The following is a 20,188-nucleotide window of genomic DNA, read 5'->3' as shown; positions in this document are numbered from 1 at the left end:
GACCAATCGTAAATCAAATCTTAGGCTACATTCTACCCAATGTCTAATGCCATTATAGCCTACATTTGCGTTGATATTAGTCAGATGCAGATACAACAACTTTTAAACATGTATTTTTTAACCAACCGGGGGGGATACTTACTATACTTCCGACTGTGATGTACAGTATTAAGCGTACAGTAGTTGTCATTCACGTAGCCTACTGCATTTAACCCGTTTGTTACAATATAGGCTACAAAAAGGCATCACCATACTTCTGTGATATGGCTGTTTCATATGGTATTCTGGTGGAAGGTGCAGCATCACTGAAGTTTGACCTGTGCATGTGTGCAGATGTGCGCATGCATGGCCCCACATGCTAATGTATTCTAGATGCTTTGCTATAACCATGGCAGAACCGTCCTAGGCAATTTGCAATGCAGATGCTCTATCTCTGGTCAGCATAAGCATGTTCTGATGTAGGGAGAAGTGGCCAGTCACGGCGAGTCAGTAGTCAAGTCATGATGATGAGCAAGCCTAGTCGACTGCACACTGGCAGGAAAGATGTCTGCCAGGTGCCGCCGCGTCCTTTTTGGAGGTAGGAAAGGGATCATTGTAAAGCTCTACTTACAGACCATCCGCAAAGGCCTGTTCGTATTCACTGTAGATGGCAACTTTTTAAGACTCTTGTGTTTAACATCCTTGTGTCAAATGTTTGGGTCACACCACAGATACACCAGCACCCATGCATTTAATGTTGGTGCACAGCAGAGGTGTAGTGGTAAAATAAGAGCTGGGTAAACTATGAATTCTTTAATCACGGTAAGGTGGACTGCGCCATGCGGTATCGGATTTTTAAAAAGGCAATCAGAACATGTTTGATGATGGTGGAGGTTATTGTCTAATGTTTATAACAATACCAATGGTATTAAATGATTCCTATAGTTGACGAGTGTAGGCTACATTTTGAAAATGTGGATAATACAGTGTGATTTGTTTAATGTTAAAAGTTTCAATTGGTGAATAAACTATTTTGAGAGGTGGATAAACATCGTTTACTTGAGTTTAGCCTCCACTACATCCCTGGTGCACTATGCAAATAGGCATTTCTCTGTTCAGTTGTGCGTCAGATCCTCTGCATTAGCTGCAGCAGTGCATTTTAATCGTAGTGCCTTTTTATGACAGGTCAGGCCAATCGGATGCGCCCATTCTTGCGGGATTGCTATGGGTATTTGAGGGTAAACAGTTTGTATTGTGACAACTCTTGTATTCTCACCTGGTAGACATTAATAACCTCTCACAGACTGGAAAAAGGGGTCAACTGAAACCCCATCCTATGACTACCCTGTCCTATACAGTAAATGTGTTCCATCATGTTGTCAATAGGTAGGCCTACATGTTTTTTTACAGGTTGTCACATGTTTTACGGTATTCTGATATCGGGTAAGCATACAGATGAAAATGTCAATACTTGTTGTGCTTTGTCATGTAACACTTTCAGAGTAGCCTAATATTCACACCACCCATCCTACCATTATTTTGCCGACTTTCCAACCGCCTGCCTAACCAAAACAGGCGTGTGGTTGTCCAGCTTCACCCTTATAAAAAATAAATAAAAAAGCTGTCCCTCTGTCCTGCCCTTATCAACCTGAATTTCGAAATCCTTTGCATGAGCACATTACTCAGTGATGCTTGCCGGTTAATGGAAAAATCGACGGCTGACACAGCCAATCAGATTGTTTTTTACATTGGTCCTTGGCCAATACTTGTGAAGTGTAGGCGGAGTTTTAACAGAGCGTGTTTTCCTCCCCTCCCTAGACCAAAGAGAATCCCAAAAATGACATCCAGACTGCGAGGGAGCTGAGGAGAGAAGGGGTCAAGTCTTCCAGCTCACGGAGAGCGATTGCAGCGACCTCGAATCAAATTATATATTTTTTTCCGGAGGTGTTTTGTTTTATCACTCTATTACAACGTTTAAATTTCGGATATGAAGCCCGGTACGAATAGCACCTCAGCAAATATACCGTAAATGCATCACTGACTACTACAACAGCGTTTGGAGAAGGAGAAAGAAAGAAGAGACTGTACAGCGCAGGAAAGAAATCCCTTGTTTGAACTCTCTCATTAGTTCTAACAGATACGCTGAGCTCACAGAAGGCATTGAAATGTGTGACTTATTGCCAGCTTCGCAGCCTGTCGAGAAAATTGGCAAAATGAAGAAGTTGCGAAGAACTTTGTCCGAGAGTTTCAGTCGGATTGGTAAGTTTACTGTCTGTGTCCACTTTCAACTAAAAAAGATGCTGACTCTCACACAACTTGAAGATAACCTTTGCAAAGGAATATATCCACGCTTACTGGAGATAATGTGGTGGTATCAACATGTTTGTTAGCCTTTTGTAGGGTAGCCTAATTAAAATGTTAAAAAATTAAGGTGTCGCCTATTAGAAATAATCATAGTAGGCCTAGACTAATCATAAACTAATCATACCTGTTTGTTGTGGACTGCAATCCATTACAGATGTAACTGTTGCTTATCAGACATACAATGCACATTGAAGTGTGTATATATTTTTATTATTTAACAACACGATCTTTGTTTTGGTAGCCTTTAATGGACTGGGGTTATAGCTGTAGCCCATTTTATCTCTTGCCCTTTGCTACATTGTTGAGAATCCTGTTGATGCAAGAACACAATGCTATCAGGGCGTCTATTTCCAACTTAATCTGTATGGGTCATATTGCTGACATCAAGATAAATAAGTTTTTGTCTGTATGGCGATAAGAAGTGATGTTAAACTACTGGCGATGCACCAGTGTGTCAGTGTTAGATTCTCACCCACTGTCAAATAATGGTTAGCGATGCGAAGAGACGTGCGGGGAAGTAGTCAACAGAGGAATAGTCGATCGGTGGTCTGACATTAAGAATTGAATTTTCTTCACATGAGACTGTGTTTTTTTCGCTTGCTGCAGATTACCATTATCCGCATGGCATGACGGACTGTCCACATCGATTCCTCGCTGTCTGTCCTGCACAGGCGATTTAACAAAGCCCGCTGTGTCATAGTTTGGAGAAGTTTAGTTTCAGGATATAGCCATCCTTCAACATCGCCCTCCATTTCGAACAATAGCCCATTTTTGTTTTAAAACCAGTCGCTTCAAGCCATGGAATAGTCAAGCTGACGGAATGTTTGACCATGGCTACTCATTAACATATAAAAGCACAAAATATGCTGGCTACACGCCGATACGAGGTATAACTGAATCTCCTCGCAGCTGTTGAAGGTAGTCTACTCTGCTGGATTTCATACGCTGGGCCCGTGCGTCATATCACCAGCTGTGGTTCCCTGCCTGTGTCCTGTATGTTAATCAATACAGATAACCTGCCAAGGTTACATGTTAGCCTGCTTAGTCAATTGTGTGAAAAGCTATTCAGCAGAGCACCCTATCTCTCCAGATGACACTCCCTGTCGCCCGCAACACACCGTCCGCGTCCGTCAATCACACGATGAATCTCTTTTCTGGCAATCCATCCCTTTCGACCCATACATCATCCCGTTGCCCAAGAGCCGGGGTGAATTGAGAGGTGCATGCGGCCTTTTGTGTGTCTTCTGTCTGGTTGACTCAAATTTCATGCTTTGCTGTGCTCTGCTTCAAGAAAACCCCTTTCATCCTTAAAGCCTCTAAATGCAAATTCAAATTGGCCTACCCAGGGATTGCGAATGTGGTTTTTATGTGCACAGAGAATATAAAAAAATACTGCGGGAAACAGTAGCCTATAGACCTGAGCTTCTCAGATGTTTTGCTTGCTTTGGACACTTCAATTTATTCTCCCGACTCACACATTTGGATGAGTTTTCGAGTTGAGAAGGATGCCCAATAAAATGGCCTATTGCGTTGTGCTTGGAAGCAAACTGTTTGATGTGATTTAAAGTAGACCTGTGTGTGTGTGTGTGTGTGTGAGTGCGCGCACATCATGAATTCTGTCAACTCGTTCATCTCCGCGCATTTGGCGTTTGTCTCAATAGAATATGCCGTGCAGATTACTCCTGCATTGTTGCTTAATTTGTCTGATTAGCGTTCTTTAGATTTCAATATGGTATTCATCAACACATCTGTCTCTGAGCCGCATGTATTCAGGGCGCGCGGGAAACCTGTGGTGCCCAACCGGATAGGTGCTATCCGCTGCTGTGGATGCTGCATAAGTGTGGTATTGAATGTCCGTGCAATTAACTTGTAATGATCTACGCTGCGGCTGATTTATTTCCGTCTTGTATTGTGGAATTTAAATCCTGAATAACTCAACAGTTTGCGTTGGTTATCTGTTCCCAACAGAGGGAGTGACACATTATGGTCCGTTGATTGTTGGAGTTGTCGCTTGGAAACAAAAGCAAGGATATGAATAAGTCATTTTGAAAATGACAAAGTAAAATGTATAATTTATTGTAGAGCCCTGCCCTCAGCCAAGGCAGGCAGACACATATATTAGTGTCTTGTCTTGATATCAAAGACAACTTTCTGATCAATGTTGTTGGACAACCCTATAACTCATTGGATGATAATGAAAATGTTCCTATTGATGATTAAAGTTCTCCAGAATAAAGTGACAATGTTGCTCAATATCAATGGGAATGCTCACAAAGTTATCTTGTGCATCATCAGCTTTAGTTCTACATGAAAAAGGCCAAAGCTCCTGCCTCACAACTGCTGTAGTTACCACAAATCCTGATTGTGACTTCCGGTCATTACTCTGTGGAGGAAGGCCATTTAAGAGAGATAGTGAGTATTGTATCACTGTTCATGAGCTTATCTTAGTGCAGTGGCCAGGGTCAGAATGACTCAGATTCAGAATGCCAATGGATTTACTACTCCTAACAGTTTCACTTATAGATTATAGGCAGCTGTGGTGACTGACATCTTTTGAGATTACAGTACACACACAGAGTCTCTCTCTCTCTCTCTGTCTCTCTCTCTCTCTTTCTCTATCTCTCTCTCTCTCTCTCACACACACACACACACACACTTAGTATCAAGCAGTGCTAAAATAACAGTGCATTTTCTCTCTCTTTCTTCCCTTCAAGCCTTGAAGAAAGAAGACAGTGGCTTTGATGAGGTAAGTGACAGACGGCATGCAACGCTTGAACTCTGGCAAGTTTTCGCAATCTCTCGTGAACTTTGTCTAAGGACCAGTCTTCGGTCCCCACCATGTTTAGGAACAGCTGTTGAAGAAAACTGTTAAAGGCATATTACTTATACAGCATATTACTTATAAGCTGAAGGTTGTAAAGCACTACAAATGTTTAATAGTTTATAGGTTGCTACGAAGTAAGTATGCTATCAGTTATTGTTATATAGCTATAGTGATTGAGTTATAAGTTACTGGTTGTTATATAGGTATTTTGAGTGCATTATAATTTATAGGCTGTTATATAGATGTAGTGAGTGAATTATAATGTATAGGATCTTATATAGATATTGTGAGTGCATTATAATTCATAGGTTGTTATATACGTAGACATTGTGAGTGTAATTCATAGGTTGTTATATAGATATAGTGAGTGCATTATATGTTGTAGATTGCTATACAGGTATAGTATGAATGGCCATGGCTGGTGTTTAAGTCAGACATACAGCACCAGCCACCCAGCCCAGAGTGCATGCTTGTCTGTCATCACCCTGAATGCCAGCGCAGAGTATCTTCTTTTATCACAAGCTCTTCTGCACAGTAATTACTGCCATTGTGTGTGTGTGTGTGTGTGTGTGTGTGTGTGTGTGTGTGTGTGTGTGTGTGTGTGTGTGTGTGTGTGTGTGTGTGTGTGCTTGTTGTGTAGAGGGTACATGCGTTTGGTTTTCAGTGACAGCTGGGTTTAGCTGTTAATGTGCCAGTGTTTTGGGCAGCTGCAAATCTGGTGATCCTATGTTGCTGGGTTGGATGTGTGTGTTTGCATGGTTATATCAATGCACACGTGAAAATCTCCTATGTGGTGTGGTTTTGTGTGTGTGTGTGAGAGAGAGAGAGAGGGATAGGGAGAGATATATAGAGATATAGGGATATATATATATAGATAGATAGAGAGATAGATAAATAGATAGAGAGAGAGAGGGGGGGGGGGGTTCTGGAAAATTCTGCTTGACTGCTCTTTCTTGTTCAAGCATCAATTGGTTCCTTTATCAGCGTTGAACTAGAGACCGGGTCTGAAATAGCATGGCAGGAGCAATCCTCAGAATGGTCTGCAGTCTGAACCATTCAGACTCTCATCCTTCCATCCTAGTGGCAAAAAGAAAGAGAGCTGTTTTTCGCCTCCCTTTCTCAGTGGCCACTGTAGTGTTGGCAGAGCAGCTGAGGATGGAACAGAGTCCTCTGTTCACAGAGCTCATCAATGTTGGGGAAGAGATAGTGACCAATTTCATTTAAAGGTGCTCTAAGCGATGTTACGCGATTTCTAAGCTAAAAAAAAACATTTTTTGTCACACACAGCAAACATTATCTCACCATCCGCTAGCTGCCTGTGTCCTGAATACACTGTAGACTGTGGACAGCCCAGGCTCCAAAAACGCAACAAAAACAACCTGGTCCAACCTGGACCATAAAAACATAACAAACTGTTCCAGCCTATCAACGATGTTATAAACGCATGTTTAGGAGAGTTTCAATTGCATGGGAGGGAGGGGGAGGTAGTAGCGAGCTAACTCTCTGTTTTGTTTGAACGTCAACAGAACGTCCAACATCGCTTAGATTAATTGCTCTGATTGTGTGTGTGTGTGTGTGTGTGTGTGTGTGTGTGTGTGTGTGTGTGTGTGTGTGTGTGTGTGAAAGTATTAACCCATTTACAGTACATTTTCTGTGATATTTGCAATGAACATGACAATGTACGACATGTTGTGCTTGCACGGGTAATGCCATCTCTTCACTCCGCTATTGACTGGACTGTATGCTGTTAATGGAAGCACAGTTCCATTAACAGCATACAGTCCACAGAACCTACAGTTTGTTATTATCAGTCGTCACTAATAAACAGGGGATTCATAACTGGAATTTAAAAGGTTCCTGCCTACTATTCATTAGGATTCATATTTGATTGCTGCATCAATATTAGAGATGATTTTAAGTGGACAAATGTTATGGAGATGCCTGAGGCCATGCAGGCTTTAGTGTTTGAAGGAGAGTCAGTGACACCCTGTGTCCTCTGTAGAGTTCATGAGGTCTGATTTTCATCGTGAGCGACTCTGTGTGTGTGTGTGTGTGTGTGTGTGTGTGTGTGTGTGTGTGTGTGTGTGTGTGTTGACCGCATGTTGGCACATCTCTGCTTTACCACCCATGAGTATTATGCATCTATCACAAACACTTTATCACACACATGCACACAGATGCACACACATGCACACAAGCACACACACACACACAAACACCACCAGTCATCCTCAGGGAGTGGATGTCACGCTTAATAGCTAATTAAGTCAACACACCCACTCAATTAATATGGCTATCACTTTCTCTCGCTCCTTCTGTTTCCATCTATATCACTCTCTCTCTTCCCCCACCCCCCACCCCCACCCCCCATTCCCCTCTCTCTGTGAGGTCTTCATGTAGCAGAGAACTGAGTGCATGAAGCATTCTCACTCGCTCTCCTGAGCCACCCGTCACTACTAGTTAGGCCTCAGTGAGCATCTCTCTTCCTCTTTTTTTTCTCTCTTCCCCTCGCTCACATGCTCTTCTTCTCTCTGTCTTCATGCCATTTTCTCTCTCTCTCTCTCTCTCTCTCTCTCTCTTCTCTCTATCTCCCTCTGTCCTTCGCCTTTGTATCTCTGCCTTTCCACAGAGGAATGATTTGAGCTTGAGAAGAGCCTTTGACACACTTGCTTTCTTTTCTCTCTCTCTCATTCCCTCTCTCTTTCTTTTTTCTATCTCTCTTCGACCACTTCCGCCGCTCATCACTCTTTACGCTCTCACTCAAATCCTCTCTTGTCCCTCTCTCTCTCTCTCTCTCTCTCTCTCTCTCTTCCTTGTTTCTTTGCAGTATTGGCATGCACATGTGAAATGCAGTGAGATGCAGAAAGAGTCAGATAATTCAATGAGTGAATCGACAAGAAAAATGCTACAAGCTCCGTACTCTCTAGCTTACTCGGTTCCTCCAGATCTAGTCAGCCTTTTTGTCTAGCTTGGCCCCCTCTCTCTTCCCTAATTTACCCATCCATCAATGCCAGTGTTTTTGGTTTTGTCTGTATTTTATTGTCTTCACCTGCTTTATTCCTCTGTCTTGGTTGCCCTTTTGTCTTTTTTGGGGGACGCCAGACAAAGCAGTGGTTTGATATCTTTCTGGCTCTGTGCTCTGGTGTCATTGTCATAAATGATTCAGTGTTTGTGTTTGTCTGGTTGTATGTGAGGGAGTATGTGATCAGGTTTGTGTGTGTGCGCGTGTCTGGATATCTCCCTAAATGTTACTTCAAGGTTGTGTGTGTGTGTGTGTGTGTGTGTGTGTGTGTGTGTGTGTGTGTGTGTGTGTGTGTGTGTGTGTGTGTGTGTGTGTGTGCGCGCGCGCGCGCGTGTGTGTGTGAATGTGTGTGTGTGTGAATTATGCATCATTCAGCTGGTTTTTGTAAGCATTTGTAATCACAAAGGCGAGGTGTGGCGTTCTCCCTTCCTCCTCCTGCCATGGCTGGCTGCTTCTAAATACCCCGTGCTGTAATTAGCTCAGCTTTAACGTCGCAGGAAATTAGCTCTCTTCACTCGCCCGTTATTTTCAACGGCCGATCCGTGAGAGCGCTACCTGCACCCAAAACGTTCCCTTGGCAGAGTGCTAAAACGGGCTCAGTTGAAGCGTGCCGAGAGCGCAGCTCTCATGCCCCGGGAACAGAGCAGGACCCCACCGGCTATAAGCGGTTTCAGAGCCGTTGGAGGAAATATGTCAAGAATCCGACTGGGGAAAGTAGCGTTTCCTGTGCCAGAGGCGGAGAGACTGTGTCGGGGTGAGGGGGTTGAAGGGGGCCGGGGGTGGGGGTTGTCCCGCTTCCTCTGAAATGAAAACAAAACAAAACAAAGTGTCTTATTGCTTATGGAGATAACTGTGTTAAATCAGAGGAGATCAGATCTCAACAAAGGTGGGCTTAATGCTAGGTGCTGGGTGTGCGATGGGGGGGGGGTTCAGGGGTTTGTGCCGAAGGGCAGAGGATACTGGACCTGCAGGACATTGGCGCTATTGTCTCAGTAACCCCACGCAAGCTCTTACACAGTAGGCAAGGGTCAGATCTGCAAAAGGAATACAACATCCATACAGGATATAGTCTTAAATAAGGCATGCAAACATTGCGCTCACCATGCAGAGGTGGATGTGTGCGCACACACACACAAACACACACACACACTACAGGCAACTAATATCTGCAGACTCAGCAGAAACTCTTTGTTGAAGGAAGACGAACAAGACAGCTGTAAGAGGAGGGAGGCAAAGATGGAAAACAGAATCCAAAAGAGAAAGAATGTGTGTTTTGGGCTTTCTGCTCCGTGTGTGTGTGTGTGTGTGTGTGTGTGTGTGTGTGTGTGTGTGTGTGTGTGTGTGTGTGTGTCTGCGAATGAGAGCAAGAGAGAGAGAGAGAAAGAAAGTGTGTGTGCGTGTGTGGGTCTGTGTGTGTATGTGTATATATGTCTGTGTGTGTATGTGTATATGTGTCTGTGTGTGTGTGTGTGTTCTCAGAGGGGGGATCTGGTTCTCAGAGGTCTCTGTGATGTGGTGTGTGACTCAGCAGGATGTTGAGGTTCACATGGATGCTGAGACACACATTCCTGTCCTTATGATTCAGCTCCTCTGCTGGAACTTTGATGAGTGTGTGTGTGTGTGGGTGTGCGTGTGCTTGTGTGTGTGTGTGTTTGCGCACATGTGTCTGTTTCTGTGTATGTCTACCCATGTGTTTTTCTGTGCATGTGCAAATGTACAGTGTAGTGTACATTGATCATGTAAATGTAAATCAGGTTTCTAGGCCAAGTATACTTGCGTATACAAGGAATTTGGTCCCTGCATTTATCCCATCCGTGAATTAGTGAACACACAGAGCACACAGTGAACACACAGTGAGGTGAAGCACACTAACTCAGAGCAGTGAGCTGCGGCGCTCAGGGAGCAGTGAGGGGTTAGGTGCCTTGCTCAAGGGCACTTCAGCCATTCCTACTGGTCGGGGATCGAACCGGCAACCCTTCAGTTCCAAGCCCGAAGCCCTAACCAGTAGGCGACGACTGCCCCATCATGTATCATGACTGTATCATGTATACATTTATCTGTCTGTGCATTTGTTTATACATGCAGTAGCCTACCTTGTATGGCAACATTGCTGTGTTTTGGTATGCAGCCTGCCTGAAGAGCCTGCAAAAGCACATCTTCATAGCGCAGCCATTGTTCCAGTGAGGACCAAAGAGTCTTGGTAATTAGCATTTATCAGCTTTTGAGGACTTGACCTCCCTGACCCATCTTACTCCAGGGATGTGTGGCGATCAATGGCATCAATTCAGCCAGGGAATACAGGAATAATAAGATGGATATCTTAATCTAAAGTCACAGACACACACACACACACACACACACACACACACACACACACACACACACACACACACACACACAGACACAGACACACACACAAACACACACGCACCGGGCGATGGCAGTGAGGGAGATGGGCATTTCTCTGGCTCAGCAGCTCAGTGCTCAGCTGTGCTCCCTGGCCTGTCACTTAAGGGAGCGCAGGGCCGCACGAGAGTGACCCCATTCCTGACGAGTCTCTGTCCCCACGCTTGCGCTTCCCTGAGCCTCTCCCTGCGACATGTGTGTCCAGTCCAGTCAGCCCACCAACACATGTGCCTTCCTCAATGTTAGCCCTTGCCTACGCACCTCTCTCTTTCTTTTCTCTCTCCCTCTCTCTCACTCTCACACAGTAGAAAAGCTCTCTAGAAGAATTCAGTGTGTGTGTGTGTGTGTGTGTGTGTGTGTGTGTGTGTGTGTGTGTGTAGGATTGTTTGCTTGTGTGAGGGGTGTTGTGTGTAAATGTGTTGAGTGTGGTTTTGTGTTCACCAAATGAAAGCTCACATGGTTGATTGGTTTGATTAAGTGGAAGCCATTTATCATCGTCATCATAGCACAAAAGGCATCAAGACATGTAACCGAATTAGTGCAAGTTTCTATGAGTGGTGTTTATGTGTGTATGTATTTGTGTGATCGAGTACTCTGTCTATAGTGCCCTCACTCCTTCACACACACTTTCACATACACACACACACACACACACACACACACACACACACACACATGCACACACACACACACACACACAGTCACTCTTGCTAGCTGCTAATGGGTACCCTGGTGCTCTGGGACTTGCCTGTTAAATAACTGGCTGGGATGGACTTGCTTTAATGCTGGAAGAATAGCCTGTGTTCTCCAAAATGGCTGCCGTTTAGCAGGAAGTCCCTGGGGGTTAAGAAGACAGCTGCTAGAATGGTCGCATTGTCAGAGACTGTTTTGCTACAGTGACTGCATTCTGTGTGCAAAGACAAAGAGAATGAGTTTGTGTCTCCGTGTGTATCAGCCTGCATGAGTAGCCTGTATGGTTGTGTGTGTGTGTGTGTGTGTGTGTGCGCACGTGCATGTGTGTGTGCGCATGTGCTGCCGTGTGTGCTGCTAGCAGTGATCTGATCTGATCTGCTAGCAGTGATCTAGGACATGGCTGCATGTGTGGCATATTGCACATTGCTGTTAAGCAAAACAAATGTGTCCTTCGTGGGCATCCTCCACAGCAACTGCACGGCTCTGAAGGTCAGTCTGCAGGTAGCACGCCACTCTTCATCATTTATAACTGCCTTAGGCAACTGGAGATCTTGTGTATTTCAGTATATAAATAAATGCTTTTATAAGGAATAAATAAATGCTTTTATAAATTCTCACTTCCACCCCTCCCCCCTTCTCCACTCGTGTCACCCTTTTTTTCCACCTTTCTTTCATTTTATCAGATGAGAACTTCATTATCTATTCTCAGCTGAGTTGGTGTCTGGCACATATTTCACTTTCCTAGGGTTTCACATGTTAGGTGTCAAAATGAGGGATTTATTGAGTAACTGGTTTAAAAATGGTTTTACTCAGATGAGGAGAGGACATAAATGAATCTGGCCCTACAGGAGGAGAAGGCGAATAAACAGATTTTTTGATGTATGTTATTGTAAACCTGTTAGGCATTAGGTGTCATTGCAACACAAAGGAACATGGGTAAGTCTCTCAGACATGTCTGGCTTGAGCAGCGAGTGATAAGAAGCTTGAAACAAGGTTGTTAATATGTGAGGGACAGTGTGTCTGTGTGTGTGTGTGTGTGTGTGTGTGTGTGCGAGAGAGAGAGAGAGAGAGAGAGAGAGAGAGAGAGAGAGAGAGAGAGAGAGAGAGTGTGTGTGTGTATTTGTGTCAGTGTTGGTGTAAGGATGTTGGAAGCATGTAGTGTGGAGAGAGTGTATGTGGATCTTGGACACAAATCAGGAGGGTGGAAAGGAATGTAGTTTGGAGTGTTTTATCTGGCAGTGGATGTGTGTGTGTGTGTGTGTGCAGACATGCCTGCACAAATGGGTGTGTTCTTGGGATGTGTCGCTGTGTGTGTGTGTGTGTGTGTGTGTGTGTGTGTGGGTTTGTGTGTGTGTGTGCGAGAGAGAGAGAGAGAGAGAGAGAGAGAGAGAGAGAGAGCAGACCAGACCAATGAATTAAAGCATAAATGCTATCTCTTTTCTCTAGCCTTAAGTATCATCAGCCGGTTCAGCTGACACACACACACACACACACACACACACACACAAAGCACAGACATTGAAAGGAAGTGTTAAAAATCAGCCAGTGTAAGGGGGAAATTGAGTGTGTGTCGCAGTTCACAGGCGGATCCCGTGTGCTGATGTTTTTCATTTGATGGTGGGCGCGATGGAAAGTGACATCCTTAATATCCCATCATCTGGTTTCCTGTTCCATCACTGGCTTATAATGAAGTGTGAACTCCATCCAAACGTGATGAAACTGTCATATCCAGCTTGCCACTGCATTTGTTGTGTCTGTATATGTCTGTGTCTGTGTCTGTCTGCGTGTGTGTGTCTGTATGTGCATGTGTGTGTGTGTGTGCATTTGCATGTGCACGTGTGTGTGTGTGTGTGTGTGTGTGTGTGTGTGTGTGTGTGTGTGTGTGTGTGTGTGTGTGCACGTATGTGTGTGTGTGTGTGTGCACGTATGTGTGTGTGTGTGTGTGTGCACATGTGTGTGTGTGTGTGTGTGTGTGCACGTATGTGTGTGTGTGTGTGTGTGTGTGTGTGTGTGTGTGTGTGTGTGTGTGTGTGTGTGTGTGTGCACGTATGTGTGTGTGTGTGTGTGTGTGTGTGTGTGTGTGTGTGTGTGTGTGTGTGTGTGTGTGTGTGTGTGTCTGCACACTTGCATGCTTACCTGCCTGTCCACTCTCCATCCAGATGTTTGTCACTGATTGCTTGGGGATTCCATTGATTGCTTTGCCCTACATCCAATTTTCAAGGAGTTGGCTAGTGAGGGAAACGTGCCCTTTGTCCTTCAATTAAAGGCAGGAACCTACCTTTTCATATCAGCCCTGCACCAAAGCTCCAGGTCCCAGCTTCTTTAAGGTCCAGAGAGAGAGAGAGATCAGGGAAAGAATGAATCAGTATTCCCTGAGTCTCCGGTTCCTCTGGTGGGGGGGCACGGCGTTGATTAGAGTGTGCCCCCTACCCTTCTCCATCTTTTCCTCTGATAAGGCCGCGGTGCTGCCTGCAGGCCCATTGATTCGGCCAGCCAATGTCAGTCTTCCGTCTCGGACACGCTTCAAAAGATTACAGCCCCTGGCACAGACCCCGGTGTACCAGAACTCTTTTCCTCCTCTTGATAACTGGAGAGACCAGAGGTCTGCTTCTGCTGCTCTCCATGGTACTCAGGGCTGCGTTCTGTATTCAGGGCAGGCCAGGCAAGGAGAAGGCTGTGTAGGAGAGCAGAACACTGAGAAGTTCTTAGAAAGTTCCAGAACAACTCAGACTGATGGCTGTGCTTTTGCTGTGCCACTGGTGACTGTTATGAGACGTATCCCACGGTTCAGAAAAGGTTCTAATAGTTAAGTTTTTTCTCTTCAGTTCAAATCCATTACTAATGCTGTTGTCATATGAATGTGATTGGTTTTTGGTTTGGTTTCAGATGTTGGTTTGACAGAAAAAAATTTATCAGATGCTGGTTTGACAGAAAAAAAGTAGTTTTAGCTTAACTGTGAACGTGTTGACCTATAGAAATGTTCTATTAGTATCCATGAGAACATTTATCAGATTGAGTGGTTGGGTGCCTCGTGTCCATGGTGATAAGCAGACAGCTGACATCTTGGTCGCCCACAGCCTAAGCACCAGCTTTGGAGCTCTCTGTTTCTTCTAGAGGGTTGTACTGAGTGGCACATTGCACCCACCCCCCCCACCCACCCACACACACACACACACACACACACTTCCTACCCTATATATCTCTTCAATAAAGAGGCCTTAAGTTGAGTTCCCCACACTTTCCCACACTTCCATCGCTTCCTCATCCGGCCCAGAGGCCTAAGCTGCTTAGCCCAACGATCGCATACAGAAATGATGAAATGGAGTTTCTCTTAAGCCCTAGGAGAGGACCAAGATGTGTCGGTTTGGATGAGCTCATCGCAGAGGAGGGAAGGCAAATCTTGTCCAAGCGCTCAAGCTCACATTGGGCCTCCCTCCAGTGACATACCAGTGATTTCATTAACTGTGTGGGGGAATATTAAATGAAACCTCTGGAATGTAACATAATACAATTCCAGTGATTAGTTTACTTATTAGCTTCATTATACTTGAGTGATGTATACATTCTTTGTATGCAGTGCAAATGTTTTAGGAACATCTGAAACAATGCTGGAAAAGTTAGGATACTTTTAAAATGACATGAACAAACAAACATATGAATTAGCAGCATACATAGTGCAAAACAGTTTTTGGAAAAACTATATGTGACACTAATGCAGAAGAAACAAAAATATCTTAAGATAAATACAAAAAAACTGCTCAGTACTTAGTGTGTGTCTCTTGCTGTAATCTATGGTTGGTTGTGTCTGTTTGTAGGTTACTGATGTCGATGTCCTGCGTTGTTGCTGTTGGTTGTGTCTGTTTGTAGGTTACTGATATCGTTGTCTGGGTTGTGGCTGTTGGTTGTGTCTGTGTTTGTAGGTTACTGATGTCGTTGTCCTGCATTGTGGCTGAGGGTTGGTTGTGTCTGGGTTTGTAGGTTACTGATGTCGTTGTCCTGCGTTGTGGCTGTTGGTTGTGTGTGTGTTTGTAGGTTACTGATGTCGTTGTCCTGCATTGTGGCTGTTGATTGTGTGCTGGTCTGCGCCTCAGCGTGAGAGACAGGCCTTGGCTCCCACAGGCTCCGACCGCACGGACCACCTGCAAAGCCAACAGATCTCTCAACACTCTCACGTCCTGTTGCATGATGGGAATTTTCTCCAGTGAGCAGGGAGCTCTGAGCTCCTTTTCTGCGTCACATTCTGTTGCTTTTTGTCTCTTTTGTTTCCTCTCCGTTCTTCTGTTGAATTGTGTATGTGTGTGTGTGTGTGTGTGTGTGCGTGTGTGTGTGCGTGTGTGTGTGTCTGTGTGTGTGTGTGTGTGTGTGTGTGTGTATGTGTGTGTGTGTTTGTGTGTGTGTGTGTGCGTGTGTGTGTGTCTGTGTGTGTGTGTGTGTGTGTGTGTGTGTGTGTGTGTGTGTGTGTGTGTGTGTGTGTGTGTTTTGGCAGCTCTCCCGTTGTGTTTGCTTCTCCTGTCACGGTCTTATCTGCTTGCTTTCTATAGTGGCTTTTGCTGCTCTTGTCTCCCCTCCTCTGTCTGTAGTCTTTTTTATTCAGCTCTCCCTTTTATATACAGTCACACGCGACTCACTCGCTCCCTGTTTATGTCTGTGTGCGTGTGTGTGTCTCTGTGTGTGTGTGTGTGTGTGTGTGTGTGTGTGTGTGTGTGTGTGTGTCTGTCTGTCTGTCTGTCTGTCTGTGTGAGTGTGTGTGTGTGTGTGTGAGTGAGTGAGTGAGTGTGTGTGTGTGTGTGTGAGTGAGTGAGTGTGTGTGTGTGTGTGTGTGTGTGTGTGTGCATGTCGCTCACTCCTCACTGCCCCACTCCTTGCCCCACACTGCCGTGGTGGGTGGTCTCTCTGCCAGGCTGTTTCGCACCCATCTGAAGCTGGATTATACCCTTTTTCCTTGTCCTGCGCCGCTCTTTGTCCGTGCCATCACACCAACGCCCGATCTCCATGGTTACACACTCACAACATGCGGTTGGGGCGAAAGGCTTTTGTGATGGCCCTCAAAGAAAACGTCCTTGGACCACATTTAACTCTGATCAGGAACATGTGTTCCCACTTTAATTCACAGAAATCTGCCATTTATACGGGAGAAAAATCCTCCTCCAGCTGTCACCCAAATCAAATCCATATTCTTTAGTTTGCTTGCCAGCAAGACTCTGTATATGTGGCTCTGTATATGTGGTCTCAGCATAATTTAGTCATTCTTCATTATTTAGTCATTCTGCATTATTTAGAGTTCTATGGTATTCTTCTATACCGCATCATTTACATCATTCTTCTATACCATACACTGCTTCAATTAGAGTCATTCTTCTATACCATACAATGCATCATTTAGAGTCATATTTCTATACCATACACTGAACCCTAAACATCAACATGTGTATGGTGATGGTTAATCAATTCCCTAGTCCCTATTGTAGTGCCATTGTGATTGCATATGAAATGACTCGCCAATGTGTGTAATTAATGCTCAAAGATTTCCCTGGAGGAGAGTTGGGCTTGTGTTACAGCTTATTTTAAGGCCCCGTCCACACGGAGACACTTTTTGGGTTAAACACACCGGTTTTGCTTCGTCTTGGCCGATCGTCCAAACGAATCCTGTAAACGCACTGCCCGAAACCGCACTTTTTTGAAACTTGGTCCCAGGGTGGAAAAATCTGAAACCGTAGCCCTTGTGAGTTTGTTTGGACGGCGAAACCACATACTTGCGTATTGATGATGTCATCCCACACCTCAGCTGCCCTGGACTTGACACTTATAGTATTGCCTAACAATACTAGTTTTCATACATGACATTACCTACGATTACACTCAGCGCTGCGCAGCGCCAATAGCTTATGACTTGGTGGACTGAACACTGTTTTTAGCTACTGTCAGTGACGCGAGAGAACTAGTCAGAAGTTATTAGGGAAGTGCGGTGTAAGTTTAAATTAATTTGTGCGTAGTGCCGGTGTCATTCATTTATTTTACATGTCTTACAACATAAATAAATGCATTCATAGCCTAGTGAAGTCAGATATGAGCATACAAAGACGCTTAGAACTCATGTTAAGCCTATGGTAGATGCGCACTAAATGCGAATGCGCGATTTGATGCAGGCAAAAGTATCGGCTGTTACTAACGAAGGTATTATAGCAATATTATAAATGTGGCGACGGAATAGCCTAGAACTTGGGTAGGCCTAGCGTTTAGTAGCCTATGCACTTGCGGTGATATCCAAAACTAATGTGAATCGTGGACTATCCTACAACCAAAGAAAGTAAAGGAGATTATTTGTACCTGCGTTAGCCAAATAAAGGACGGGACGGCACCCTTCACAAACCGTAAAAATTAAGTTTATTAGTTTTACAGTTGACTACAGTTGACAGTTCACTATCAGTCCACACAAACAATTCTGGTTTCCTTGTACTAGCCATTTTCGTCGTAGCCTATTCTGTCTGTTTGTATAGCCTACAGCGCGCAAGCTTTGGTCAATTTCTGTAAAGAAACAGTGCCACCTATAGGCCTGGCATATGAAGTAACGTGTTAGTCGTTTTGAGATGGATCCGTTTGGACGCAAATATTCTTGATACGGTTCAAGGGAAGACGGAGGAAAAAAAGATCGGTTTGGTACGTGTGGACTAGGCCTAAGACAGGCATTACCCTGGGCACCTCTTGTCAGGTGGGTCCTGCATGGTGGTAATGGATGTCTGGCAGGGGGAAGGCCAGGAGTGGAGAAATAATCACTTTCTGATTGATCTGTTCGGTGCTGTGTCACACCGCCATTTATCAACTGCTCCTCCAGGAGCGCCGTCACGGCAGGAGCTCTTTTATCACTTTTCCACTTTTTTCATCCCTCTGTTTTTGACTTTCAAGTGTGATCACACGCCCTTGTTGGAAAGTGATAAAACTGAGCTTGAGAAAATGCGAAAACTTACAACTAGATGGTGTGACTTACCTCATCAGGACGAGAGGATTTGTATCCATTTGTATTCAAAGCTGCTCTCTCAATAGGAACACAGGTGACCAGAACGAGGTGTTTTGTTGTTGCTTGTGAAAATGTTTATGTTTATTTATTTATTTTTGTGTGTGTTTGGTCTGTGTTGCGTGAGCGTGGCTTTGTGTGAGACTCTCGAGGTCGCGCCACTCAGCGTTGCTTTGGAGAGTCACTCGGAGGCGTTTGTGTGCCAGGATGCATCCCACCTCATCCCCACCTCTGTGCCAGGATGCATCTCACCTCATCCCACCTCTCTGCCAGGATGCATCTCACCTCATCCCACCTCTCTGCCAGGATGCGTCCAACCTGGGGAGTGCCTGTGCCCTTTAGCGAGGGGGTGGGAGAGCGGGAGGGATATATTGACAGATACCCATGACAGCTCCTCTCTCCTTGCAGAGCTTCTGCCTGGCCATGGTCATCACACCACCACCAGCCCTGCATTACTCTCTTTCTCTCTCTCTCTCTCACTCTATCTTTCTCTTTCTCTTTCAGAGGGCACAAAAAGGGCAGAGGGAAAAGGCAACATCCCTAATTCATCCTCTACTCTCTCTCCCTTTCTCTCTCTCTCTTCATTTATGTCTGTGTTAATGTGTGTGTAGCTGGCGTTAATGTTTCCAGTTCATTAAAAAGCCATTTCATGCTAGCCTGCTGCGTATTCCCTCATATCAGTCGATGCTGAGAGTAGCTTCTATGCAGATCCACAACTTTAGCTTTTCACTGAACTGGCTGCTCGGCCTCATATCGTCAGTTTCAATCAAGCATCCATTCCACCTTAGCAAATCACCCTATTAAGGTGGCGAGAGTAAGCAGTCTCAGCACGCTAACTGACTCCTGCATAAATCTCCATCAACGTTCGGGCTCTGCTCAGCCTCCCTTCATCGATGCAGGTGGCAGGCGGTGACAGATACCTGATCACAGATGCCCGTCGCTGTGGCGATGGCTCCGAGGGGTGCCAGCCTGGTCCCTGTCCCGGCACCACATTAATGTGTTTCATAAATACTGGCACTGTCTAAACCCCTCGGTCATTAACCTCCTCTTAATGGCTCCATTGAGAGTCTTTAATGGCTTGAATATTGCGGAGATGTAAAAATGCAAATCCACTGGTACACAGGGCCTGTCATCATCAGGTGGGGTTCGGTGCGAGCGTATTGGCTCAGTGGGGGGAATCGAGTTTGGATTCATCATCTCTGACAGACGGCCATATGTTTGCACTGTGGCGTAGTGTTGGTTTGGCACAGTGGGAAGTGCAGGGGGAAGCAGCGGGTCACTTTGATGTGTCGCGTGTGAGGGAAAGGAGGAGGAAGAGGAGGAGGAGGAGGAGACGTGACTTGGAAGAAGAGTGAAAATGTGGAAAAAGTCAATCAATCAGAACCTTTTCATCTTCCAGCGTGTGTAGGTTAGCTGGATTGACTAGAAATCCACAGTATGTGCTGGTCTTGTTTGATGTAATGAAGGGAGCCTCTGATTGGTGCTTGTGATGGCTTGCTTGGGAGGATGTGAGGTCGACATCGTCTTCACTTGATAGGTTTGCGTGATTCATATTAAGTCACATATATTGTGTCCCCCACTTCAGGACCTCTTCAGGACATCAGGGCTCTTGTTGAAATACATATCAGTCAATCTTTGGATGCAGTTTAAATGCATTTAAATGAGTGAGTTCGTGTGCATGTATGTGTGTGTGTTCGTGTGCATGTATGTGCGGACAAGCACGGCCCAGCCTGGGCGCCCTCGACGACCCCCGGACATACACATATCTGGGCGGTCAGGGTGGTCAGGAGGCCATGGTGGGTGGGGGTGGTGGTGGTGGGGGGGGGCGGTGGATAGTTTAGGAAGGTCGAGGTGGATGCGATGCTGCTGCTCTCTCTCTCTCTGTGTT

General features: G+C 45.2%; 1 protein-coding gene across 1 annotated transcript in view; it reads left to right on the top strand.

Annotated features, from left to right (window-relative positions):
* Nucleotides 1–1,848: 1,848 nt before the first annotated feature.
* cdk14 (cyclin dependent kinase 14) overlaps nucleotides 1,849–20,188 on the top strand; it is a 166,523-nt gene continuing 148,183 nt past the window's right edge. Inside the window, exons 1-2 of the mRNA XM_076280591.1 lie at nucleotides 1,849–2,238; nucleotides 5,058–5,089. Coding sequence (XP_076136706.1) covers nucleotides 2,145–2,238; nucleotides 5,058–5,089 — 126 coding nt within the window. The 5' untranslated portion in view covers nucleotides 1,849–2,144. The remainder of the gene's footprint in view (nucleotides 2,239–5,057; nucleotides 5,090–20,188) is intronic.

The sequence above is a fragment of the Alosa pseudoharengus genome, unplaced genomic scaffold (assembly GCF_046254945.1).
Source record: "Alosa pseudoharengus isolate Yale_2024_CS ecotype anadromous, Long Island Sound unplaced genomic scaffold, YU_APseudo_1.1 YU_APseudo_1.1_scf_12, whole genome shotgun sequence".
NCBI lineage: Eukaryota > Metazoa > Chordata > Actinopteri > Clupeiformes > Clupeidae > Alosa > Alosa pseudoharengus.
Note: the sequence above shows the minus strand (reverse complement) of the source record. Positions and strands in the feature narration are given on the sequence as shown.